Source organism: Pelophylax lessonae, assembly GCF_965119305.1.
Source record: "Pelophylax lessonae genome assembly, chromosome: 5".
Taxonomy (NCBI): Eukaryota; Metazoa; Chordata; class Amphibia; order Anura; family Ranidae; genus Pelophylax; species Pelophylax lessonae.
Window position 1 is genome coordinate 231,070,700 of NC_138772.1, and position 22,618 is coordinate 231,093,317.

The following is a 22,618-nucleotide window of genomic DNA, read 5'->3' on the forward strand; positions in this document are numbered from 1 at the left end:
AGCGGTTGCTGTACCTGTCTGTGTAACTGCAGTGTTAGCTGGAGTTTTGGCTTCAGTTTGTTAGTGTATCTAAACCTGCCGTGCATCTAAGATTCCCATCCCCCAGAACAAAGTTGCTGCCCAAAGGTGTCTCTTGCTCATTCATCCAGATTCCAGAGTTTAGCACCCTAAAACAGGAAGTTTGTTTTCATCTGGTAATCTGATCAGTAACAAAGGGAAAAACGAATGCAGCCACCAGTAAGGATTGGTAAGCTGCAATTTTGCCTTGTGGTTTAATACAACTTTAACCACTTAAGCCCCGGAAGATTTTACCCCCTTCCTGACCAGGGGGTATTTTACGACTCGGCACTGCGTGACTTTAACTGACAATTGCGCGGTCATGCAATGTGGTACCCAAACGAAATTTACGTCCTTCTTTTTTCCCCCACAAACAGAGCTTTCATTTGGTGGTATTTGATCACCTCTGCGCTTTTTATTTTTTGCGATATTAATAAAAAAAAGAGCGAAAATTTTGCAAAAAAAATGAAATTTTCAACTTTGTCTTTTAAAAAATATCCAATATACTCAATTTATGTATTTTTTTTGGTCAAAATATATTTAGCTACATATGATAAAATAATAATCCTCAGTAACCGCCCAAACTGTGTGACTATCTCCGCGCTTTAGGATGCACCAGCACCTGCTGGAAATAAAATGATAACCCTGAAGCTGCTACTTGAACAAATATAAATATTTGGTAACAATGTTAATGGAATGATAGTAGCGCTGAAACACTATATAAGAGTTCCTGAAATAGACAGTGGATGTCAACTAAATATACAGTGTGGTAAAAACTTAGTCCTCACAGTCTTTAATTGACTAATACCATAAGTCTATTAACGGGTGAATATAAACATCAATCCTCCTTCCAGATCTTCAATAAACATAAAAGTCCAATGTTATTGACGGTAGTTGTTGGGTAAGTATTGCAAAACTCCCGTGTAATCTGGTCGGGTCACCACAAATCCACCACCAAGTGCAGGGGGACAATAAGAAATGGCCACTCACCGGATAGATATGCTCACCTACTCTCATAAGTGAGCACCACTCGCATAATGATCACAGATCCACATGTCACCATAGGATAGATTGAATCAAGCAAGAGATGGTTCCCAATCCAGTATAGTGTCCCTTTTTCTGCCAATGTCTGGCGACGGCTCGGCTCCCGGCGGCGGCTTCTCCCCCTCCTCGCGACTCCGACGTCCGTCCTCTTCTACTCGGCCTCGTATAGGGACACTATACTGGATTGGGAACCATCTCTTGCTTGATTCAATCTATCCTATGGTGACATGTGGATCTGTGATCATTATGCGAGTGGTGCTCACTTATGAGAGTAGGTGAGCATATCTATCCGGTGAGTGGCCATTTCTTATTGTCCCCCTGCACTTGGTGGTGGATTTGTGGTGACCCGACCAGATTACACGGGAGTTTTGCAATACTTACCCAACAACTACCGTCAATAACATTGGACTTTTATGTTTATTGAAGATCTGGAAGGAGGATTGATGTTTATATTCACCCGTTAATAGACTTATGGTATTAGTCAATTAAAGACTGTGAGGACTAAGTTTTTACCACACTGTATATTTAGTTGACATCCACTGTCTATTTCAGGAACTCTTATATAGTGTTTCAGCGCTACTATCATTCCATTAACATATTTAGCTATATGTCTTTGACAAAAAAAAATTAAATGAGCGTATTTTTATTGGTTTGCGCAAAAGTTATAGCGTCTACAAACTATGGTGTAAATACTGAAATTTACGCAGCTTTAATTTCTGACTGCCTATCTCATTTCATGAAGTGCTAAAATGGCAGGGCAGTACAAACCCCCCCCCCCCAAACTACCACTTTTTGGAAAGTAGACATCCTAAGGAATGTTCTGAGAGGCATGTTGAGCTCATTGAATATTTCATTTTTTTTGTCACAGGTGTTTGAAAAATATTTTTTTTTTTTTTTTACACAAAGTTGTCATTGAAATGATATATTGCTCACACATGCCATGGGTATATGTGTAATTACACCCCAAAATATATTCTGCTGCTTCTCCTGAGTACAGGGATACCACATATGTGAGACTTTTTGGGAGCCTAGCTGTGTACAGGACCCCGAAAACAAATCACCACCATCAGAATTTCAAAGGGCGTACATTTTTCATTGCATTTTCTCACTACCTCTAACGGTTTAGGAGGCCCTGAAATGTCAAGATACCACAAAACCCCCCCAAATGACCCCATTTTGGAAAGTAGACACCACAAGCTGTTTGCTGAGAGGCATGGTGAGTCCATGGAATATTTTATATTTTACCACAAGTTTTGGGAAAATTACTATTTATTTTTTTATTTTTATTTTTTTACACAACGTTGTCACTAAAAGATAAAATTCTCACACATGACATGGGTATATGTGGAATGACACCCCAAAATACATTCTGCCACTTCTCCTGAGTATGGGGATGCCCCATGTGTGAGACTTTTTGGGAGCCTAGCTGTGTACAGGACTGCGAAAACCAATCAACACTCTCAGGTTTTCTAATGGCGTAAATTGTGCATGTCACCTCTGCACTTCCTGTCACAGTTTCGGAGGCCCTAAAATTCCAAGATAGCACAAACCCCCCCCAAATGACCCCATTTTGGAAAGTAGACACCCCAAGCTATTTGCTGAGAGGCATGGTGAGTCCATGGAATATTTTATATTTTGCCACAAGTTCCGGGAAATATATTATTATTATTTTTTTTTTTGTTTTTTTTACACAAAGTTGTCAGTAAATGATATATTGCTCACACATGCCATGGGTATATGTGAAATGACACCCCAAAATACATTCTGCTGCTTCTCCTGAGTACAGGGATACCCCATGTGTGAGACTTTTTGGCAGTCTAGCCGAGTACAGGTCCCCGAAAACCAGTCCCCGCTTTCAGGCTTTCCAAGGGCGTAAATTGTTGATTTCACTCCTGACTACCTATCACAGTTTCGGAGGCCCTAAAATTCCAAGATAGCACAAAACCCCCCCAAATGACCCCATTTTGGAAAGTAGACCCCAAGCTATTTGCTGAGAGGCATGGTGAGTGTTTTGCAGATCTCACTTTTTGTCACAAAGTTTTGGAAATTGAAAAAAGAGGGAAAAAAATGTATTTTCCTGTTTTTTCTTCATTTTCCAAAAAAAATGAGAGCTGCAAAATACTCACCATGCCTCTCAGCAAATAGATTGGAGTGTCTACTTTGCAAAATGGGGTCATTTGGGGGGGTTTTGTGCCATCTTGGCTTTTTATGGACTTGAAAAGTGTGATAGGTAGTAAGGAGTGAGATCAACAATTTACGCCCTTAGAAAGCCAAAAGGTGCGCATTGGTTTTCCGGGTCCTGTACGCGGATAGACTGGCAAAAAGTCTCACACATGGGGTATCATTGTACTCAGGAGAAGCAGCAGAATGTATTTTGGGGTGTCATTTCACATATACCCATGGCCTGTGTGAGCAATATATCATTTACTGACAACTTTGTGTAAAAAAATTAAAAAAAAATTTTTCCCGAAACTTGTGGCAAAATATAAACTATTCCATGGACTCACCATGCTTCTCAGCCAATAGCTTGGAGTGTCTACTTTGCAAAATGGGGTCATTTGGGGGGGTTTTGTGCTATCTTGAAATTTCAGGGCCTCTGAAACTGTGACAGGTAGTCAGGGGTAAAATCAGCAATTTACGCCATTAGAAAACCTGAAGATGTGGACTGGTTGTCGGGGTCGCGTACACAGCTAGGCTCCCAAAAAGTCTCACACATGTGGTATCCCTGTACTCAGGAGAAGCAAAAGAATGTATTTTCGGGTGTCATTTCACAAATTCCCATGGCATGCATGAGCAATATATCATTTAGTGACAACTTTCTGTAAAAAAACAACAAAAAAAAAAAAAAAAGAATTTTCCCGAAACTTGTGGCAAAATATAAAATACTCCATGGACTCACCATGCCTCTCAGAAAAAAGCTTTGGGTGTCTACTTTTCAAAAAGGGGTCATTTGGGGGGTGTTTGAACTGTCCCGGCATTTAATGCTCAATCTTAGCCACACATCACCCACTCTTCTAACCACTTGAAAACCAAGCCTTTTCTGTGCCTTTTTGTTTACATGAAAAAATATTATTTTTTTTTTTTTACTAGAAAATTACTTTGAACCCCCAAACATTATATATTTCTTTAAAGCAGAGGCCCTATAGAATAAAATGGTGGATGTTGCAAATTTTTTTGTCACACGGTATTTGCGCACAGATTTTCCAAACGCAATTTTTGCGAAAAAAATACATTTTTTTTTAATTTATTGCACAAATACACTATATAATTCCAATTTTTTTGGTAAAAATTAAAAGATGATCTTATGCCGAGTTCCTAACACCTAACATGACATGCTTTAAAAATTGCGCATGCCTGCGCAGCGGCAAAAACATACGTACATTTTTAAAAACCTTTAAAAGTCTCTACAGGTTACCACTTTAGACTTACAGAGGAGGTCTACTGCAAGAATTACTGCACTCGACCTATCAGAAATCGGCACAGGAATAATGCATAGTATTACTCATCATTAACCGCCCAAACAACCACCCACTGAATTTAATGATGGGTATACACGACACTATCCACGTATACCAAAATAGGATTTTAACTGCAGTGCTGAAATCAGAAAATCACCACAGCTGCTATCAGCAAAGGTATCCATATATGCTGAGCGCAAACACTGTTTGTGTCAGAATATATAAAATCAATGCGTGGTAGCCGACGAGTACCTGCAAGAGAAACAGGTCACAAAAGAATGAAAAAACAAACAAAGGACATTAAAAAAAGTACAGTAGGAAGAGTAGAAGAACATATAAAATGACTGACACAACAACAGTTTTTGGATCCTTTTATTTTTCTTTCTAACTGTTTCTTGATGTCTTGATTTGGGACAGCGATCTTCCAGCTTGGGTCTCTCAAAATGTCGATGGACATCCAACATCTTTCGAGACCCTGTGTTTGTGTGCCCTACACTAATACTCCACTAGTGTATGGTAGCGCTCAAAGCATTCCCCGATGCAGAGACCAGGTTGGTCAGGACATCTGGGACAATAATAACGGGTGTCACGCCTAAATCTGCTACAGACACGACATCGTCTTTGGGGTCGTATTTGGGTAGGGGTACTTGGGAGGAGATGAGGAAAATGTCTCTCATGCAGCTGGCTCACTGCATCTGGAAGGGGAAGTTGGGCAGGCATGCCTCCTGGGTACAGGTAGGCAAGGATGACCGCTTCCTGGAATTCCCGGAAGGGTCCAGTTCGTCCTGACGCCCTGTATAGGACAAAGGCGTTCAGCATAGCCAATTGGAAAAGGTAAACAGACACTTTTTTGTACCAGCGTCTGGCTTTACGGGCAACTAAATATGGCGCCAAAAGCTGGTCGTTAAGGTCCACCCCTCCCATATTAAGGTTATATTCTTGGACACAGAGGCGTTTCTCCATAACACCAGTTGCCGTAGGGATTTGGACTGTCGTGTCTGCGTGAAGGGAGGACAGAACATATACATCCTGTGTATCCTTCAACTTCACCGCAAGCAATTTGTCCGTTTTCAAGCAGGCTCTCGCCCCCCGACTAAGACGGGAATTTACAAGCCGTTGGGGGAAGCCCTGGCGATTAGGTCGCACGGTGCCACATGTGCCAATTTGTAATTTAAGCAGGTGACTAAATAGTGGCACGCTTGTATAAAAGTTGTCCACGTACAAATGGTACCCCTTTCCGGATAAGGGTGACACCAAGTCCCAAACAATCTTACCGTTGCTCCCTATGTAGTCTGGGCAGTTCGGGGGCTCCACAGTGCTATCTTTTCCCTCATGGACCCAGAAACTAACTGTATAGCCTGTGGCCCTGTCACAGAGCTTATACAGCTTGACCCCGTACTTGGCACGCTTGCTGGGGAGGTACTGTTTCATAGCAAGACGGCCAGTAAATTTAATCAGGGACTCGTCAACGCAGACAACTTGTTCGGGGGTAAATAAGGCTGCAAACCGCTGATTGAAGTGGTCTATGAGGGGCCGAATTTTGTGGAGCCGATCATATGCAGGGTCTCCCCGAGGACGACAGATTTCATTGTCGCTGAAATGCATAAATCGCAGAATTTGCTCGTATCTCCCCCTGGACATGGAGGCAGAGTACATGCGCATATGGTGAGCTGGGCTAGTGGACCAATATAGCCGCAATTCACTTTGTTTAGTTATGCCCATGTGGAGGGAAAGGCCCAGAAAGATTTTAAAATCGGAAACCGTTATAGGATTCCAGCCGAATGGTCTGGCAAGGGGCGAATTTGGGTTGGCGGCGATAAATTGTTGTGCATATAAATTTGATTGATCCACAATAGATCTGAAAAGATCTTCCGTGAAGAACAGCTCAAAAAAGTTCAGGGGCGTAAAACCAGCTTTCTCCACGTGGATTCCAGGTTGGGCAGTGAATGGGGGAAGTACTGGCGCTGTAGAATCAGTGGATTGCCAATTGGGATATGCCAGCGCATCAGGGAGGGCACTATGGGCTCTACGGGCCTGTCTACGAATACGCGGTGGCTGCGGGCCACTACTTGTGCTAGCCACCGCACCATCTTCAACTGCACTTAGGGGACTCGCCACGTCACCAGGTGTTACTGCAGTGCTGGCTGTACTAGGTCCAGGGTGTACTAGGCCGCTGGCGCTTGCCAGGTCGTCAGAAGGATGAGCGGCACTAGTAACCACACTCTGTTCCATACGAGCACCCTGCGATTCCTGCATCTCAACAACTCCAGAATGGGGTCGGGTACGCCTAGGTCTAACAGGGACCCATCTGTCGTCGGAGCTATCTGTCAGGGAGCCGCTGCCGTCATCTGGTTTGTATACTGACCCTGATTCTGCCGGTGAGGCTTCCCCATCGCTCTCACCTGACATGGTCATTATACTATAAATAGCTTCATCACTGTACGAACGTTTGGACATTTTGGTAACTAAATTTACCTGTACAGTGATGCGACTCACAGGTAATAAAAGCACCTGGTTGTCGAAGACTATTTCAAGCGCTACCAAAAAAACTGCTAATGCTAGCAGGGATCAGGCCTGACTATGCTAACACAGCGGTTTTGTGTCTTGTGTTTTTTCGTAAGTGACAGTAATCTGTTGATTACTACACTTACCTGGATGAAAGGATTAAACGCAGGTGCTGGCAGGAATCAGTGCTGACCGTGCAAACACCGCGTTTTGGGAACCCTAAACTATGGGGGCGCTAGTATAGTTCTGATCAGATCAGATATTGATCTGTTCAAACACTATACTAGAAATGGAAGTGTATGTGCGTGCGTGCGTGTGTGTGGCAATCAAGGGGTTATTTCTAAACTATGCGCCGGGGATCTGGGGGGGGGGTGGTGGGACCCTAAACCTCCTTTGGGAAAGAAACTAGCTCGCTAGCGCAACCTCAAGTCACAATGACACTAATACAAAATACAGTAAAAACAGTATATTATGTGTGTATTAGTGCTAATGTGACAGAGGGTGTAGGGGTTAACTGGATGTGATCAGGGGGTTAAATGTTTATTGGAAGGGGCTGGCGGGTATCCTAAGGATAAAAGGAACGGTGGCAAGCGCTAAACCTGGTCACAAGTCACACTTATACGGGTATATAGAAAATGCTATATACTGTATACAGTGTGCGTTGTGGCAGGGGGTGTAGGGGTGATCAGGGGGGGGATCAGGGGGTTAAATCTTTATTGGGCGGGTGGCAGGGACCCTAAACCTCCTTGGGACAGAAACTTAGTCGCCTGCGCTAATTCTGATCCCAATCACACTAATACAAAAATACAAAAACACTGTATATTACGTTTGTATTAGTGCTGATGTGACAGAGGGTGTAGGGGTTAACTAGCGGTGATCAGGGGTGGGATCAGGGGCTTAAATCTTTATTAGGGGGGGTGGCGGGTAATTCAAGTGGAAAAGGGGGGGTCGCAAGCGCTACACCTGACCACAAATCACACTTATACGGGTATATAGCAAAATGCTATATGCTGTATACGGTGTGTGTTATGGCAGGGGGTGTAGGGGTGATCAGGGGGGGGTCAGGGGGTTAAACCTTTATTGGGCGGTGGCGGGGACCCTAAACTTTCTTGGGACAGAAACTTAGTCGCCTGCGCTAATTCTGATCACATTGACACTAATACAAAAATACAAAAACACCGTATATTACGTTTGTATTAGTGCTGATGTGACAGAGGGTGTAGGGGTTAACGGCGGTGATCAGGGGGGATCAGTGGGGATCAGTGGGTTAAATCTTTATTAGGGGGGGTGGGGGGTAATTTAAGTGGAAAAGGGGGGGTCGCAAGCGCTACACCTGACCACAAATCACACGTATACAGGTATATAGGAAAATGCTATATGCTGTATACAGTGTGTGTTGTGTCAGGGACTGTAGGGGTTAATCGGGGGGGCGATCGGGGGTGAAATGTGCTTATCTAATGCCCCGTACACACGTGCAGATTATCTGAAGACTTTTTTGTCTGCAGACTTACCAAAACCATATAATATGAGGTCAAACCTAAACACTTTCAATTTGTATGCAATCCGGCAGGCCCTTGCACTACATAGAAAAGGTAAATCTGAAGACAAAAGTCTTCAGATAATCTGCACGTGTGTATGGGGCATAAGTGTGTATGTACGTGCTTGTTGCTGTACTTACAATTAGATGTGCTCTCCTCTCACGCTGGATCCAAAAAGACCGTTGTGAGGGGAGGGCACATCTCCTCTAAGCCTGTGTTTACATTTCACAGGCTTAGAGTGCCATTTGATTGGGCAGGACCGATCAACAGGTCCAGACCAAAAATGATTGGCCTGGACCTGATGACTGATCGGTTCTGAACCCAATCGAATCATCGGCGGGTGCGCGCGCACGCGCACCAGAGCGGCGAAGGCTAGTGACGTACCGATACGTCACTCTGCCTGGCCGGGGCTGACCGCCGCAGTATATAGTCGTGCGGCGGTCGGCAAGTGGTTAACTACCAACTTATTTTGTCTTTGATTTCGCTTCCTCTTGTGGCCTCCACCTACTCCGTGTTGGGAATATTTTTTCTTTCTGCATTATTGTTGCCCTAAGCCTTAATTAGCATGTGCCATTTAATTTCTTCTTCCTGTTAAATTATGTACACTATAATGCTTTATTAGCTTTGGTTGGTAACAGTTACAGCTCATTCAAACATATTTTCATTCTCAGTTGAGAGACATAGAAAGTCTTTCCCCTTTTGTGTTAAGCTGCCACCTATAGGATTATTGGACACTAGCAAACAAGCTGTGTAGGCCAGCCCAGGATAAAACCTTCCACTACCAGCATGCCTCCAGTTTCTAGTGTCATAGAAGGATGCATATTTTTTTTTATTTGTATTCTGCTGTGTGAAAGACTAACCTAATTTTGTCAGCGCCTCTTTTTTTACTTAACAATTTTTTTTTTTCTTCTATCAAAACCGTGGTAGTGGCATACATTTAACATCAACTCTAACCTAGTAAGACTCTTGCCAGACTCTGTGTGTGGCCACTACCTGAACTTCGAGATTTTCTGTCTCAAGGATTGATTTACAAACCTGCTCCATGGTCACTGACTTAGGTTTTTTTTTTTTTTATGGGCCTGGACCAGTGCTATCTAAGGTCAAGTTTTTACCCTTTCTGTCTGGTTTCAGAGAACGTTGGGCCCTCACTCCTTAGGCTCCGTTCACATCTAGGCGTTTTGTGGCGTTTTTCTGCTCTAGGATCAGCTCTCAAAACGCCAAACAAGACAAATCCTATTCATTTCAATGGCCCCTGTTCACATCTGAGCGTTTTGACGCTGTAAGCAAAACGCCCAATGCTCAAAAAAGTACATGAGCTTCTTTTTGGGCAGATTACAGGCGTTTTCCATTGGTTTCTATTCAATCTAAAAACGCCTGCACAAAAAACGCCTGTAAAAATCGCGGTAAAATTGCGGTAAAAACCGCGCGAAAACGCTACGCTCAGGTGTGAATGTAGCATTAAGGTCTCCTGTTGAGGTTGTATCCCATGTAGCAAACCCCTGTTCATTCCCATGTGACCCCCATGGGATCTGAATCTGGTTCTTCCTGTCCTTCAAAAATTGCAGCTTGAACCCATTAGTGACCTTCTATCAACTCTCACACATCACGTGGTATCCCCGGTTGACATTATCCCTGTTAGGTGAGTATCTGAATTGGCAACCTAATCCTGCAAGAGACCTTTTATTGTTTTACATAGAGATAAGGTGGTGTTGAAGTCCAGGATTTCCCTCTTGTCTAAACACTTACCTTGCCTTACCAGCACAACATTCTTCTGTTCAACTTCAGTTCTACAAAATAAAATAACCCCCCCCCATCATCTATTGCTCATACCTGCCATCATACAAACTTATTTCAAAGATTAGGCAACACCATTTTCATTTCAAGGCACAGTCTGCTGGATCTGTGAGTGCTTCTTGGGCTTTTTAGCATCAAGCATCCCAGGTGATAAATCTGCCACCTGGTTTTGTTTACACATTCTCCAAGTTGCATAGTTAGTCAGGTTAAAAAAAGACACAAGTCCATCCGGTTCAACCAAAAAAAAAACAGTATTGAAAACCCAACCATACAGTCCCATATACACAATCCTATAGTTGATCCAGAGGAAGGCGAAAAAAAACCCCCAGCAAAGTATGATCCAATTTGCTACAGCAGGGGAAAAAAATCATTCCCGATCCCCCGAGAGGCAATAGGATATTCCCTAAATCAACTTTACCAAAAAAATTTTAGTACCCATTTATATTATGTACACCTAGGAAATAATCCAGGCCTTTTTTAAAGAAATCTAGTGAGCTAGCCAGAACCACCTCTGGAGGGAGTCTATTCCACATTTTCACAGCTCTTACAGTGAAGAAACCTTTCCGTATTTGGAGACGAAATCTGTTTTCCTCTAGACGTAGAGTGCCCCCTTGTCCTCCGTGTTGACCTTAAAGTGAACAACTCAACACCAAGTTCACTATATGGACCCCTTATGTATTTATACATGTTGTTCTACCAGATGGGCTAGTGTCTACCAGATGAGCTTTGTGACATCACCTGATGCCAGATTTGGGAATAATGTCCTTCAGATAAACCTTTGTGGTGCAGGCAGATCCCAGTTCTCTGTTCCATTTTTTTCTGAGGCTTGTTAGCACTTGTTTGCTGTGCTGTCCACCCCTCATTTGAACTGCTTTAGTACATCCTAAAGGTGAAAGACTTCCTCTGTTGCCCAATGGATGAGAAAAAAAATACATTTTTGCATGTGGACACCAAATTTTCACTATATTTACCCAATTTCTTGCACAGAGAATTGGCTGCAAATTTAAACCATGTAACGCACTGAAAGCTGCTTGGATGTATTTCTTAATGCCTAATTTTGTTTTACTGCATTGTGTTTTAACCACTTAAGCCCCGGAAGATTTTACCCCCTTCCTGACCAGGGGGTATTTTGCGATTCGGCACTGCGTGACTTTAACGGACAATTGCGCGGTCGTGCGACGCTGTACCTAAACAAATTTGACGTCCTTTTTTTCCCACAAACAGAGCTTTCTTTTGGTGGTATTTGATCACCTGTGCGATTTTATTTTTTTTTTTTTTTTTTTTTTTTGATCATGCGCTATAAACAAAAAAAGAGCGTCAATTTTGCAAAAATAACAATATTTTTCACATTTTTTTTATATAAAATTCCCCAAAAAAAATGTTGTTTTATACTACATATGTTTGGTAAAACAAATCGCAAAAAGCGTATTTTGATTGGTTTGCGCAAAAGTTATCGCGTTTACTAACAAAGGGAAAGATTTTTATCTTTTTTTTTTTTTTTTTTTTTAACGCCTAATGGCGGCGATCTGCGTTTTTTTTTTTTTTTTTTTTTTTTTGTGGGACTGCGACATTGGGGCGGACAGATCGGACCCTTGACTGACATTTTTGACACTTTTGGGGTTACCAGTGACATTACTGCAGTAATCAGTGCTATACATATGCACTGTTACTGTAAAATGACACTGGTAGTGAAGGGGGTTAACTTTATTTGAGAGGGAGGAGCTGTGTGTGTCCCTAGGGGCGTGATTCGAACTGTGATTGGCTGTGGCTTGAGGTGTAGGAACAATGATCAACGGTCCTACTAGAGCCTCACAGGATAGTGACGTACCGGTACGTCACTTTGCCTGTGAGGGGCTGACCGCCGCAGTATATGTACTTGCGGCGGTCGGCAAGTGGTTAAGTACCCTTATATAAACCTGGACAATTTTAAAGTGGACCATGTGATACATATTAGGGAAAACTTTAAATGGATACTTTCCTTACCCCCAGCTTCCACCAATGGTACCTAGGAGAGGATAATGCCACAAGCATTTCAGCAAGATCTTGGATATTCCTAGCAGCCCAAATTTCACAAAAGGTTGCTCCTGCTACAGTGTCTTCTCATGGGGTCCTCTGCTTTCCCAAGATCTTCCTGCATTAATAAAAAAAGAAAAAGAAAGTTGTCGGAGACAAAAATATTTTTTATGAGTAGTGTGTCATTTATACCCTATTGTTATTTCCATATGTAGACCTGTAATGTAAAAAGTATATGTATAAATTCTGTTAAACAAAAATTCTGAGCATTTGTCTGGAGCTTGAATGGAAGCTTTTTTATTTTACACTTTTTAGCTTTTTTTTTTCTTTTTCTGTTTTGTAGAGAGCTGTTATTTTAGATAAATTTGAAAGACTTCCTTATGCCTAAGTTTAGTTTTGTTCTGTTTTTAGTTGTATTTTTGAACCAGAAGGCAATGCATGTAGTTTAACAGACAGCACAGCAGAAGAACATGTATTGGCTCTTGTAGAGCATGCTGCAGATGAAGCCAGAGACAAAGTCAACAGATATTTCCCTAACTACTGCAAGGTATGTTTTTTTGTTTTTCCTAATAGCAGGCAGAGCTTTTTATTGGGAATTCATTTAATTTTAAAATGGCAACTTTTACTTCCAGATTGGCTACCTTAAGAAGAATACAGATGGCACTTTAATTTACACTGTAGTCAACTCTGATCCAGATGCAGAGGGTAAGTAGTATAAATGTGAAAGTGAACCTTGTCTAACAGTAAACCTAGTAATGCAAAGGGGACAATAATATGCATGTTGTATTAGAGTCTTGCATAAGTGTGGGTTTTAGTGTACTTTTTGAAGAATACATTTTGCTGGAAATGACACCAATGATGTAAGCAGGATTTTTCTTTAAAACAACCCTGCTAATACAAATAGGTGTGAATGTAGTCTAAAAATGTAAAGTCTGCTTGAACTTCATTCACATTTATGGTTTGTGTGTCTCCACACTATGGATGTTGGTAATCTACTAAGTGAATTTGCAAAGGGGAGTGGGTTTTGGCGCTGCTCTATACTACCTCAGAGTGTTGGACTATTTTTGTCATATATCATACCATGCCCAAAATACATAAGGTAAACCCATAAGTGTATGTATATGTGTGTGTGTGTGTGTATGTATGTATATATACACATACATCGTATTTCATTTCAAGTGAGTCACATTTTTGTAAATATATTATACCTTTTCATGTGACAACACTGAATAAATGACACTTTGCTACAATGTAACGTAGTGAGTGTACAGTTTGTATAACAGTGGGAATTTGCTGTCCCCTCAAAATAACTTCATATGCAGACATTATTGTCTAAACAGCTGCTAACAAAAGTGAGTACACCCCTAAGTTAAAATGTTCAAAATGGGCCCAAAGTGTCAATATTTTGTGTGGCCACCATGATTTTCCACCACTGCCTTAACCCTCTTGGGCATGGAGTTCACCAGAGCTTCACAGGTTGCCACTGGAGTCCTCTTCCCCCTCCTCCATGAGGACATCACGGAGCTGGTGGTTTTTAGAAACCTTGCACTCCTCCACTTTCCATTTGAGGATTCCCCACAGATGCTCAATAGGGTTTAGGTCTGGAGAAATGCTTGGACAGTCCATCAACTTTACCCTCCGCTTCTTTAGCAAGGCAGTGGTTGTCTTGGAGGTGTGTTTGGGGTCGTTATCATGTTGGAATCCTGCCCTGCGGCCCAGTCTCTGAAGGGAGGCGGATCATGCTCTGCTTCAGTATGTCACAGTACATGTTGGCATTCATGGTTCGCTCCATGAACTGTAGCTCCCCAGTGCTGGCAGCACTCATGCAACCCCAGACCATGATACTCCCACCACCATGCTTGACTGTGGGCAAGACACACTTGGCTTTGTGAAATAAGTAATCAAGCGCCCAGGACGTCAACGGTGTGTCTGCTAATCACTCTGGGAATCGGTAATTGCTGCCAATGAACTGGAAAGAATTGCTTAGGCATAAATAAAAATAATCAGCACAACACTAAAAATTCCCTGGATTATATTAATCTAGTTATATATGCCACAATTCCAACTGCCCATGTATCTTCAAAGCAAAAATAAAAAAGTTAAAAAAGTTCAAATTTTATAAGAAACAAAAAACTTGTAAAAACTCCAACTCTATGAAGCAAGGCTATAAAGCAATGTTAACCATTCCTATATAAATAAGGAAAAAAGATGACCAGCCTCCTGGAAAATCTATATAAATTGCACACAAAATGACAAGCGGTCCGCTCTCCTCCGATCCCCCATAGAGGGCAGCGGGTGCTGAGACACCTCCCTCTCCGCTCTGCAAGCGGAGACGGAGCTGTCATCCGCCCGACTCAGCGGGGATCGCGGATCGATCCCCGCTGAGCAACACGGATCCGCCTGCGGAGGCGGACCGTGTGAAAGAAGCCTTACGGGCACAGGGCATTGCAGTCTTGGGTTATCTGGACGATCTCCTGTTAAGATCGAGTGCCAGTCAGATCCTGCTGCGCGATCTGTCCACTAAGGCAGTGGTTCTCAATTCCGGTCCTCGGGACCCACCAACAGGCCAGGTTTGCAAGATAACTAAATTACATCACAGGTGATCCCATTTGCTGCTCTGTGATTGCAGTATTCTAGTCTGCATCTCCCCAAGGTAATACTTAAAATCTGGCCTGTTAGTGGGTCCCGAGGACCGGAATTGAGAACCACTGCACTAAGGTTCAGACGCTCCAGGAGTTCGGATGGTCCATCAACGTTCAGAAGTCGACTTTGTCTCCTTCGGTTAGTCTCCCATATTTGGGAATGGTCTTGGACTCCGCCCAAGCGAAGGTGTTTCTGCCAAAGGACAAGCTCCAGACCCTGCAGAGCGAGGTCAGGTCCCTCAGGGACAACGAGTACACAGGACCTGTATGCGGTCCCTGGGATTGATGGTGTCAGCCTTCGAGGCGATACCGTTTGCACAGTTTCACACGCTGTCTCTCCAGGCGGAGATACTGGCCAGATGGGACAGGCTTCCTCAGTCTTTGGACCTTTAGGGTGTCTCTGAGTCACCTTACCAGAGTGGATCTTCTGTGGTGGCTTCAGTCCCCGGCCGTAGCGGAGGTAAATTCTTCCGGCCGTTGCTGTGGACGGTGATTACCACGGATGCCAGCCTGTCAGGCTGGGGTGGCGTCCTGGGCAACCTGTCTGCCCAGGGCACTTGGTCGGTGGAGGAATCATCCCTACCGATAAACATATTGGAATTGAGAGCGATCAGGCTGTGCCTGCTCCATTGGTCGGATCGTCTTCAGGGCCGCCCTGTACGGGTGCAGACGGACAATGCCACTGCGGTGGCTTACATCAATAACCAAGGGGGCACCAGGAGTGCCCGGGAGGCTCAGGAAGTGACCGGCATTCTGTCTTGGGCCGAGACTCGCGTCCCAGCGATTTCGGCAGTTCACATTCCGGGTGTGGAGTACTGGAAGGCCGATTATCTGAGCCGCCAGACCCTGGACCAGGGGGAATGGTCCCTGCGACCGGAGGTTTTTCAAATACTGTGTGCGAAATGGGGATCCCCGGATGTGGATCTTTTCGCGCCCCGGCTAAACAACAAGGTGGGAAGGTTCATGGCAAGAACGCGCGATCCTCTGGCAGACGCCTCGGATGCGCTGGTGGTGCCTTGGCACTGATATTGTCTGATGTATGCCTTTCCCCCGATTCAGTTGTTCAGGTTCCTGCGCAGGTTGGTGTCGGAACCGAAGTTGGTGATTCTGGTGGCCCCGGAATAGCCACGCCGGTCCTGGTACACGGACATCATTCAACTGGCTGTCGAGCCTCCATGGCGGCTGCCGTTATGAGACGATCTACTGTCTCAGGGACCGATCTTCCATCCTGCTTTACAGTCGCTGGCTTTAACGGCATGGCTGTTGAAAGCCAGGTCCTGAGAGACAGGGGTCTCTCATCTGAGGTAATTCCTACTTTGCTCAAGGCTAGGAAAGCCTCGTCCTGTAAGATCTATTACCGTACCTGGAAGGCTTATTTTGCCTGGTGTGAATCCAGAGGCTTCCCTCCTCGTTCCTATTCGGTGGCGAGGGTATTGGCCTTCCTACAAACTGGTGTGGACCTACGCCTGGCGTTGTCCACGATTAAGGGCCAGTTGTCTGCACTGGCCGTCCTTTTCCAGCGCCCATTGGCTTCTAACTCTTTGATTCACACCTTTATTCAAGGTGTGCGTCACTTGGCCCCCTCCTCGGAGGGCGCCCCTACCTCCTTGGGACTTGAACTTGGTTCTGTCTGTTTTGCAACGTTCTCCCTTTGAAAACATCAGGAAGATTTCTTTGCCTCTGCTGTCAACAAAGGTTGCTTTTCTGGTAGCGATCACTTCTGCACACAGAGTGTCGGGAGTTGGCGGCCTTTCTTGCCGCTCCCCTTACCTGGTGGTGCATAGGGATAAGGTGGTCTTGCGACCCAACCAGTCCTTCCTTCCAAAGGTGGTTTCTGATTTTCACCTTAATGAGGACATTGTTTTGCCTTCACTTTGTGCGAATCCTAAACATCCTAAGGAGTTTGCCTTACATGCCTTGGATGTTGTCAGGGCAATCAGGGTTTACCTGTCGTCCACTGAATCATTTCGGAAGTCAGATTCTCTTTTTGTCCTTCCTGAGGGACATCGGAAGGGTATGGCTGCGTCTGCGGCGACCATTTCAAAATGGATCAGACAGATGATTGTACAGGCCTATTCGATTAAGGAACAGGTACCACCCTTCCCTGTCAAGGCGCACTCTACCAGAGCGGTAAGTGCGTCCTGGGCCTTGCGGCATCAGGCTCCGATGGTCCAGGAGTGCAAGGCTGCGACTTGGTTGTCTGTGCACACCTTTTCAAAATTCTACAAACTTGATATTCTGGCGTCGGCAGATGCCTCCTTTGGCTGCAAAGTTCTGTGTGCGGCAGTGCCTTAAGGGGACCCTAGTTTTTGCAGGGTCCTGGCTGTTGGGGTTATTTCCCCCTTGTTTGTTTGCTTTCCTGGGTTGTTGCTCCAGTTGAGCTTTTCTGTTGCCCAGAGGATACCTTTCTGTTCACATAAGGTTCCTTTCTGTGCGGTGGGTGCTGCGTTGCCTTTCTGACGATCCCATCCGCGGAAACTGAATTTTTGTAAAATCTTACCGTAAAATTCCTTTGAGTCCTCTGACAGTCGCCATCCCCGCCCCTCTATTTGGGGTTCTTTGGACTCTACTGCTTGCTACCAAACTGAGTTGGGATGGCTGATAGCAGGGGGGTATTGGACCAGTGGGACAGCCCCCATAGGTGTGTCTATGTAAATTACTTTGTTTTTAACTTATGCCTAGCTTGCTCCTATGGATAAGAGGTCAATACCCATTGGTGAAGACTGTATGAGTGGGCGGCAGCTGTCAGAGGACTCAGAGAAAGGAATTTTGCGGTAAGATTTTACAAAAATTCAGTTTCAGCGGATGGGATCGGATGAGAACAGACAGACGGTCCGTTCCCATCCGATTCCCCCATAGAGATGCATGGGGACCTGACAGCTGTGTCTCCGCACACAGTGCAGAGACACAGCTGTCATCCTCCTGCTCAGCGGGGGATCGGCGGATCGAACCCCTGCTGAGAGTCCGTTAATAGTGGCTACACAAAATATTGACACTTTGGGCCAAATTTGGACATTTTTGTGTACTCATTTTTGGTGCCTGCGGTTTAGACATTAATGGCTGTGTGTGGAGTTATTTTGAGGGGACAGCAAATTTACACTGTTATACAAGCTGTACACTCACTACTTTACATTGTAGCAAAGTGTCATTTCTTCAGTGTTGTCACATGAAAAGATATAATAAAAAAATATATATACAGTGGGTACGGAAAGTATTCAGACCCCCTTAAATTTTTCACTCTGTTATATTGCAGCCATTTGCTAAAATCACTTAGGTTCATTCTTCTTCCTCATGAATGTACACATAGCACCCCATACTGACAGAAAAACACAGAATTGTTGACATTGTTGCAGATTTATTAAAAAAGAAAAACTGAAATATCACATGGTCCTAAGTATTCAGACCCTTTGCTCCGTATTTAGTAGAAGCCCCCTTTCTAATACAGCCAGGAGTCTTTTTGGGAAAGATGCAACAAGTCTTTCACACCTGGATTTGGGGATCCTCTGCCATTCCTCCTTGCAGATCCTCTCCAGTTCTGTCAGGTTGGATGGTAAACGTTGGTGGACAGCCATTTTTAGGTCTCTCCAGAGATGCTCAATTGGGTTTAAGTCAGGGCTCTGGCTGGGCCATTCAAGAACAGTCACGGAGTTGTTGTGAAGCCACTCCTTCGTTATTTTAGCTGTGTGCTTAGGGTCATTGTCTTGTTGGAAGGTAAACCTTCGGCCCAGTCTGAGGTCCAGAGCACTCTGGAGAAGGTTTTTGTCCAGGATATCCCTGTACTTGGCCGCATTCATCTTTCCCTCGATTGCAACCAGTCGTCCTGTCCCTGCAGCTGAAAAACACCCCCACAGCATGATGCTGCCACCACCATGCTTCACTGTCGGGACTGTATTGGACAGGTGATGAGCAGTGCCTGGTTTTCTCCACACATACCGCTTAGAATTAAGGCCAAAAAGTTCTATTTTGGTCTCATCAGACCAGAGAATCTTATTTCTCACCATCTTGGAGTCCTTCAGGTGTTTTTTTAGCAAACTCCATGCGGGCTTTCATGTGTCTTACACTGAGGAGAGGCTTCCGTCGGGCCACTCTGCCATAAAGCCCCGACTGGTGGAGGGCTGCAGTGATGGTTGACTTTCTACAACTTTCTCCCATATCCTGACTGCATCTTTGGAGCTCAGCCACAGTGATCTTTGAGTTCTTCTTTACCTCTATCACCAAGGCTCTTCTCCCCCGATAGCTCAGTTTGGCCGGACGGCCAGCTCTAGGAAGGGTTCTGGTCGTCCCAAACGTCTTCCATTTGAGGATTATGGAGGCCAAATAGTTAAATATATGAGTGTCACAGCAAAGGGTCTGAATACTTAGGACTATGTGATATTTCAGTTTTTCTTTTTTAATAAATCTGCAACAATGTCAACAATTCTGTGATTTTCTGTCGGTATGGGGTGCTATGTGTACATTCATGAGGAAGAAGAATGAACTTAAATGATTTTAGCAAATGGCTGCAATATAACAAAGAGTGAAAAATTTAAGGGGATCTGAATACTTTCCGTACCCACTGTATATAATCAATATTACTATAGATACAAGCACATGATGAAATCAGTTGTGCCTTTAAAAGATCAATTGTGCTTTAAAAATATAAAGTGACCAATGGCGTATAAAGTGACCAGTGCTAACAATCCTATATCTTTTCATGAAAAAAAAATATAGTCCATCCATTCGTATAATATTCCACCCTTCATATATCAGTACTGCAAGTACTCCACTGAGGACAGGAACTGGTGGTGATGCAGCAGAAGAGTTACTCAGAAGCATGTAAAGTGCCCAGTGTCTCCACACCTGCCCCCCCTCTTGTTGCCTCACTCACCAGGGATATCTCCCCTCAAAGGGGGTATCCAGCCTCCACAGCTCCACCTGGCTGTATAAAGATATCCAGGGCCACCTCTAGGGTATTTCTCCTTGATGTTTCTTGCTTTCCCAAATGGTTTCAAACGTACATGCAAATGTCAAAAGACAAGCTCCATAGCATGATATCGTAAATTCTATTTTATTTCAATAAGCTGTATAGCACTTACATTTAGTATAAAAGTATTCAGTGCTGGAAAAACCAAGAAGTCCAGGACGCGATGTGCTACACAGACCCAAAAACCGAAGGTGATGCAATGACGCTGTAGCTCCTATGCATTTCGTCACACTGATGTCATCAGGAGTGGCACCATATTGCTGCACCCTCTGGTTTTTATTATGTATGGTATCCTAGTATCCCGAGGCACGTGACATTGCAATCGTGGACTGAAACCTGTGTAAGCTGTGACTTAGCAATCAAGAAAGCAGGTGTATATCGCTAACCTCGCTACCGAGTACTCATTCGAGAAAAACCTAGGCAAGTTCCACATTCACGTTGATCATATAAATGGATCAGGAAGTAAAAATAAAATAAAAAATAAAACTAAAAGATGTGCTCAGGTTGTTACGTTACCATATAAAACATTACACATATTACATACAACAATAAATTGAAATAGGACTAAAAAAATCAGTATGTAAAGATGTTCAAAAAAACACTTTTAAAAGGTATATGCACTCTAAAAAATATATACGCACTCTAAAAATATATTTTAAAATATATACATCCCAAAGGAGCATACACAATTCAAAGAGAACCAGCATAAGGATGGTCCGGCATTATGAAAGGAACACAACTTGCACCCTGGCCTTAAGTTTTTAAAATTGGGAAGGAGGATCCCTCCTTAGTAACTACTAGTATACCTAAGTGTAAAGAGTTATGCCCCAGTAATGTGTATATTTCACAGGATATGTTAGGAGATACTCCCTTTGAGAAGAATCTAGGCTACAAAAATCAACTAGGTTACAATAATAAAAAATATAAATAATGATAATAAATAATGAAAAAATAACAATAAAAAAAGTATACTAACAATATACACCAGTTATTCATTAGAGATAAAACAGTTCTATATCAATATTGAGTCCACCTGGCTGGAGAGAATTTAGCAAAAAGATCCATTTGTTTCATTCTGTGATACCTTAATCCTCTCGTTATCCCACCTCCAGTGTCCCTTAATCATGTCAATACCATAAAAAATTATGACCGATGGATCCTTCTTGTGTACCTCCTGGAAATGCCTTAAAAGTCTGTTTCATTAAGCCCTTTTTGGCATTGTTAATATGTTCCCTGATTCTTAGGCAGAGGGGTCTGGTGGTCCTGCCTACATATTGTAGCCAACATGGGCATTCTATCGGGTACAGGTTATCATCTCTCTAATCTTGTGGTGTTTACCAATTGCCACTGCAGTGGAATTTTGAGCGTTGTGGGAGTACCGGTTTTAATATTTTATCTGATTTCCTGATTTGAGAATAGGCCAGTGTTTGTTCACTATATTTTCTACTTGTTTATATTGTCTATTCAAACCCGTAAGGAAGACCCACTCCATATTGCTTGTAGCTTTCTTTTTCTGGTTCTTGAACAGTGTCTTTCTGTCCATATTTTTGACTTGTTTTCAGAATTTTTAGTTCCTTCCTTTTTTGTATTCTTTTTTTTTACAAACTTTCGTATCAGGATTTCCATTTGTCCCTCTTAATCCTTTTCGTTACTGCATTTTCTAAAAATCCTCATTTGCCACTTAGGCACATTCCCTGTCCAATTGGGATGGTGACAGCTTTTAATGCGTATATATCCAATTCTGTCTGCTTGAAAAAAGTTCTTGTAATCAATACTCTCCCGATTCCAACTTCCTGTGAAGGGGAGCTATTATACCAATTTTTATTAATTTCTTCAAAGTACTTTTTCAGTGTATACTATTCATAGCCATTTCCAAGCCTTCTACTATAAAATCTATTTGTTCCTGTTTCAAATTTGCATGATTATGTAGTGCCCATTCCACGCTTCTTAGACTGTCCTTCTGGACGATGTTCGTGTATAACGAATTTACATCTATGGTAACTAATATGTCCCCTTCCTTCACATTGATGTAAGTTCTAGTATGAGTTGTTTGCTATCTTTCAAGTATGACTTTCCTTCCGATACCAGTGGTTGTAAATATTGGTTCAGCTTTTCACCTATTCTAAAAAATAAGGAATCCATTCCAATAATAGGTCTTCCTGGTGGTTTTTCTTGATTCTTATGTACCTTTGGGACATAATAGATAACTGGTGTCTTGGGTGTTTTTCGGGCATTAAATATTTTGCCTCTTGCTTAAAATACCAATTTCTTTGCCTTTGCCTTTGCTAATGTATGCTTTTAATTTCTTTTCATATTTTTTCTTTGGATTATGTTTTAATTTCTGGTAGGTGTCTTCTTTCAATAGGTTCACCGTTTCCTCTTCGTAGTCTTTTTTTTGTTTTTTTTTGTTTACAATGATCAGTCCTCCTCCTTTGTCCATTGGTCGGATGACCACCTCTTTTTGTTTGTTTTCTATTTCCCTAATTGTTTCCCAAATTTTTTCCTGTTTTGAACTTTTAATTTCCGAACATCCTCCTCCACCATTTTCTTAAAAACGTCCAAGCTATAATTATTTGGATTCTTTGGATTGAATACGGATATTTG

At 43.1% G+C, this 22,618-nt stretch overlaps 1 protein-coding gene across 1 annotated transcript in view; it reads left to right on the forward strand.

The window, feature by feature from the left end:
* BRD9 (bromodomain containing 9) overlaps nt 1–22,618 on the forward strand; it is a 94,900-nt gene that overhangs the window by 37,512 nt on the left and 34,770 nt on the right. The window contains exons 9-10 of the mRNA XM_082259310.1: nt 12,821–12,956; nt 13,042–13,114. Of these exons, the coding sequence (XP_082115436.1) occupies nt 12,821–12,956; nt 13,042–13,114 (209 nt within the window). The remainder of the gene's footprint in view (nt 1–12,820; nt 12,957–13,041; nt 13,115–22,618) is intronic.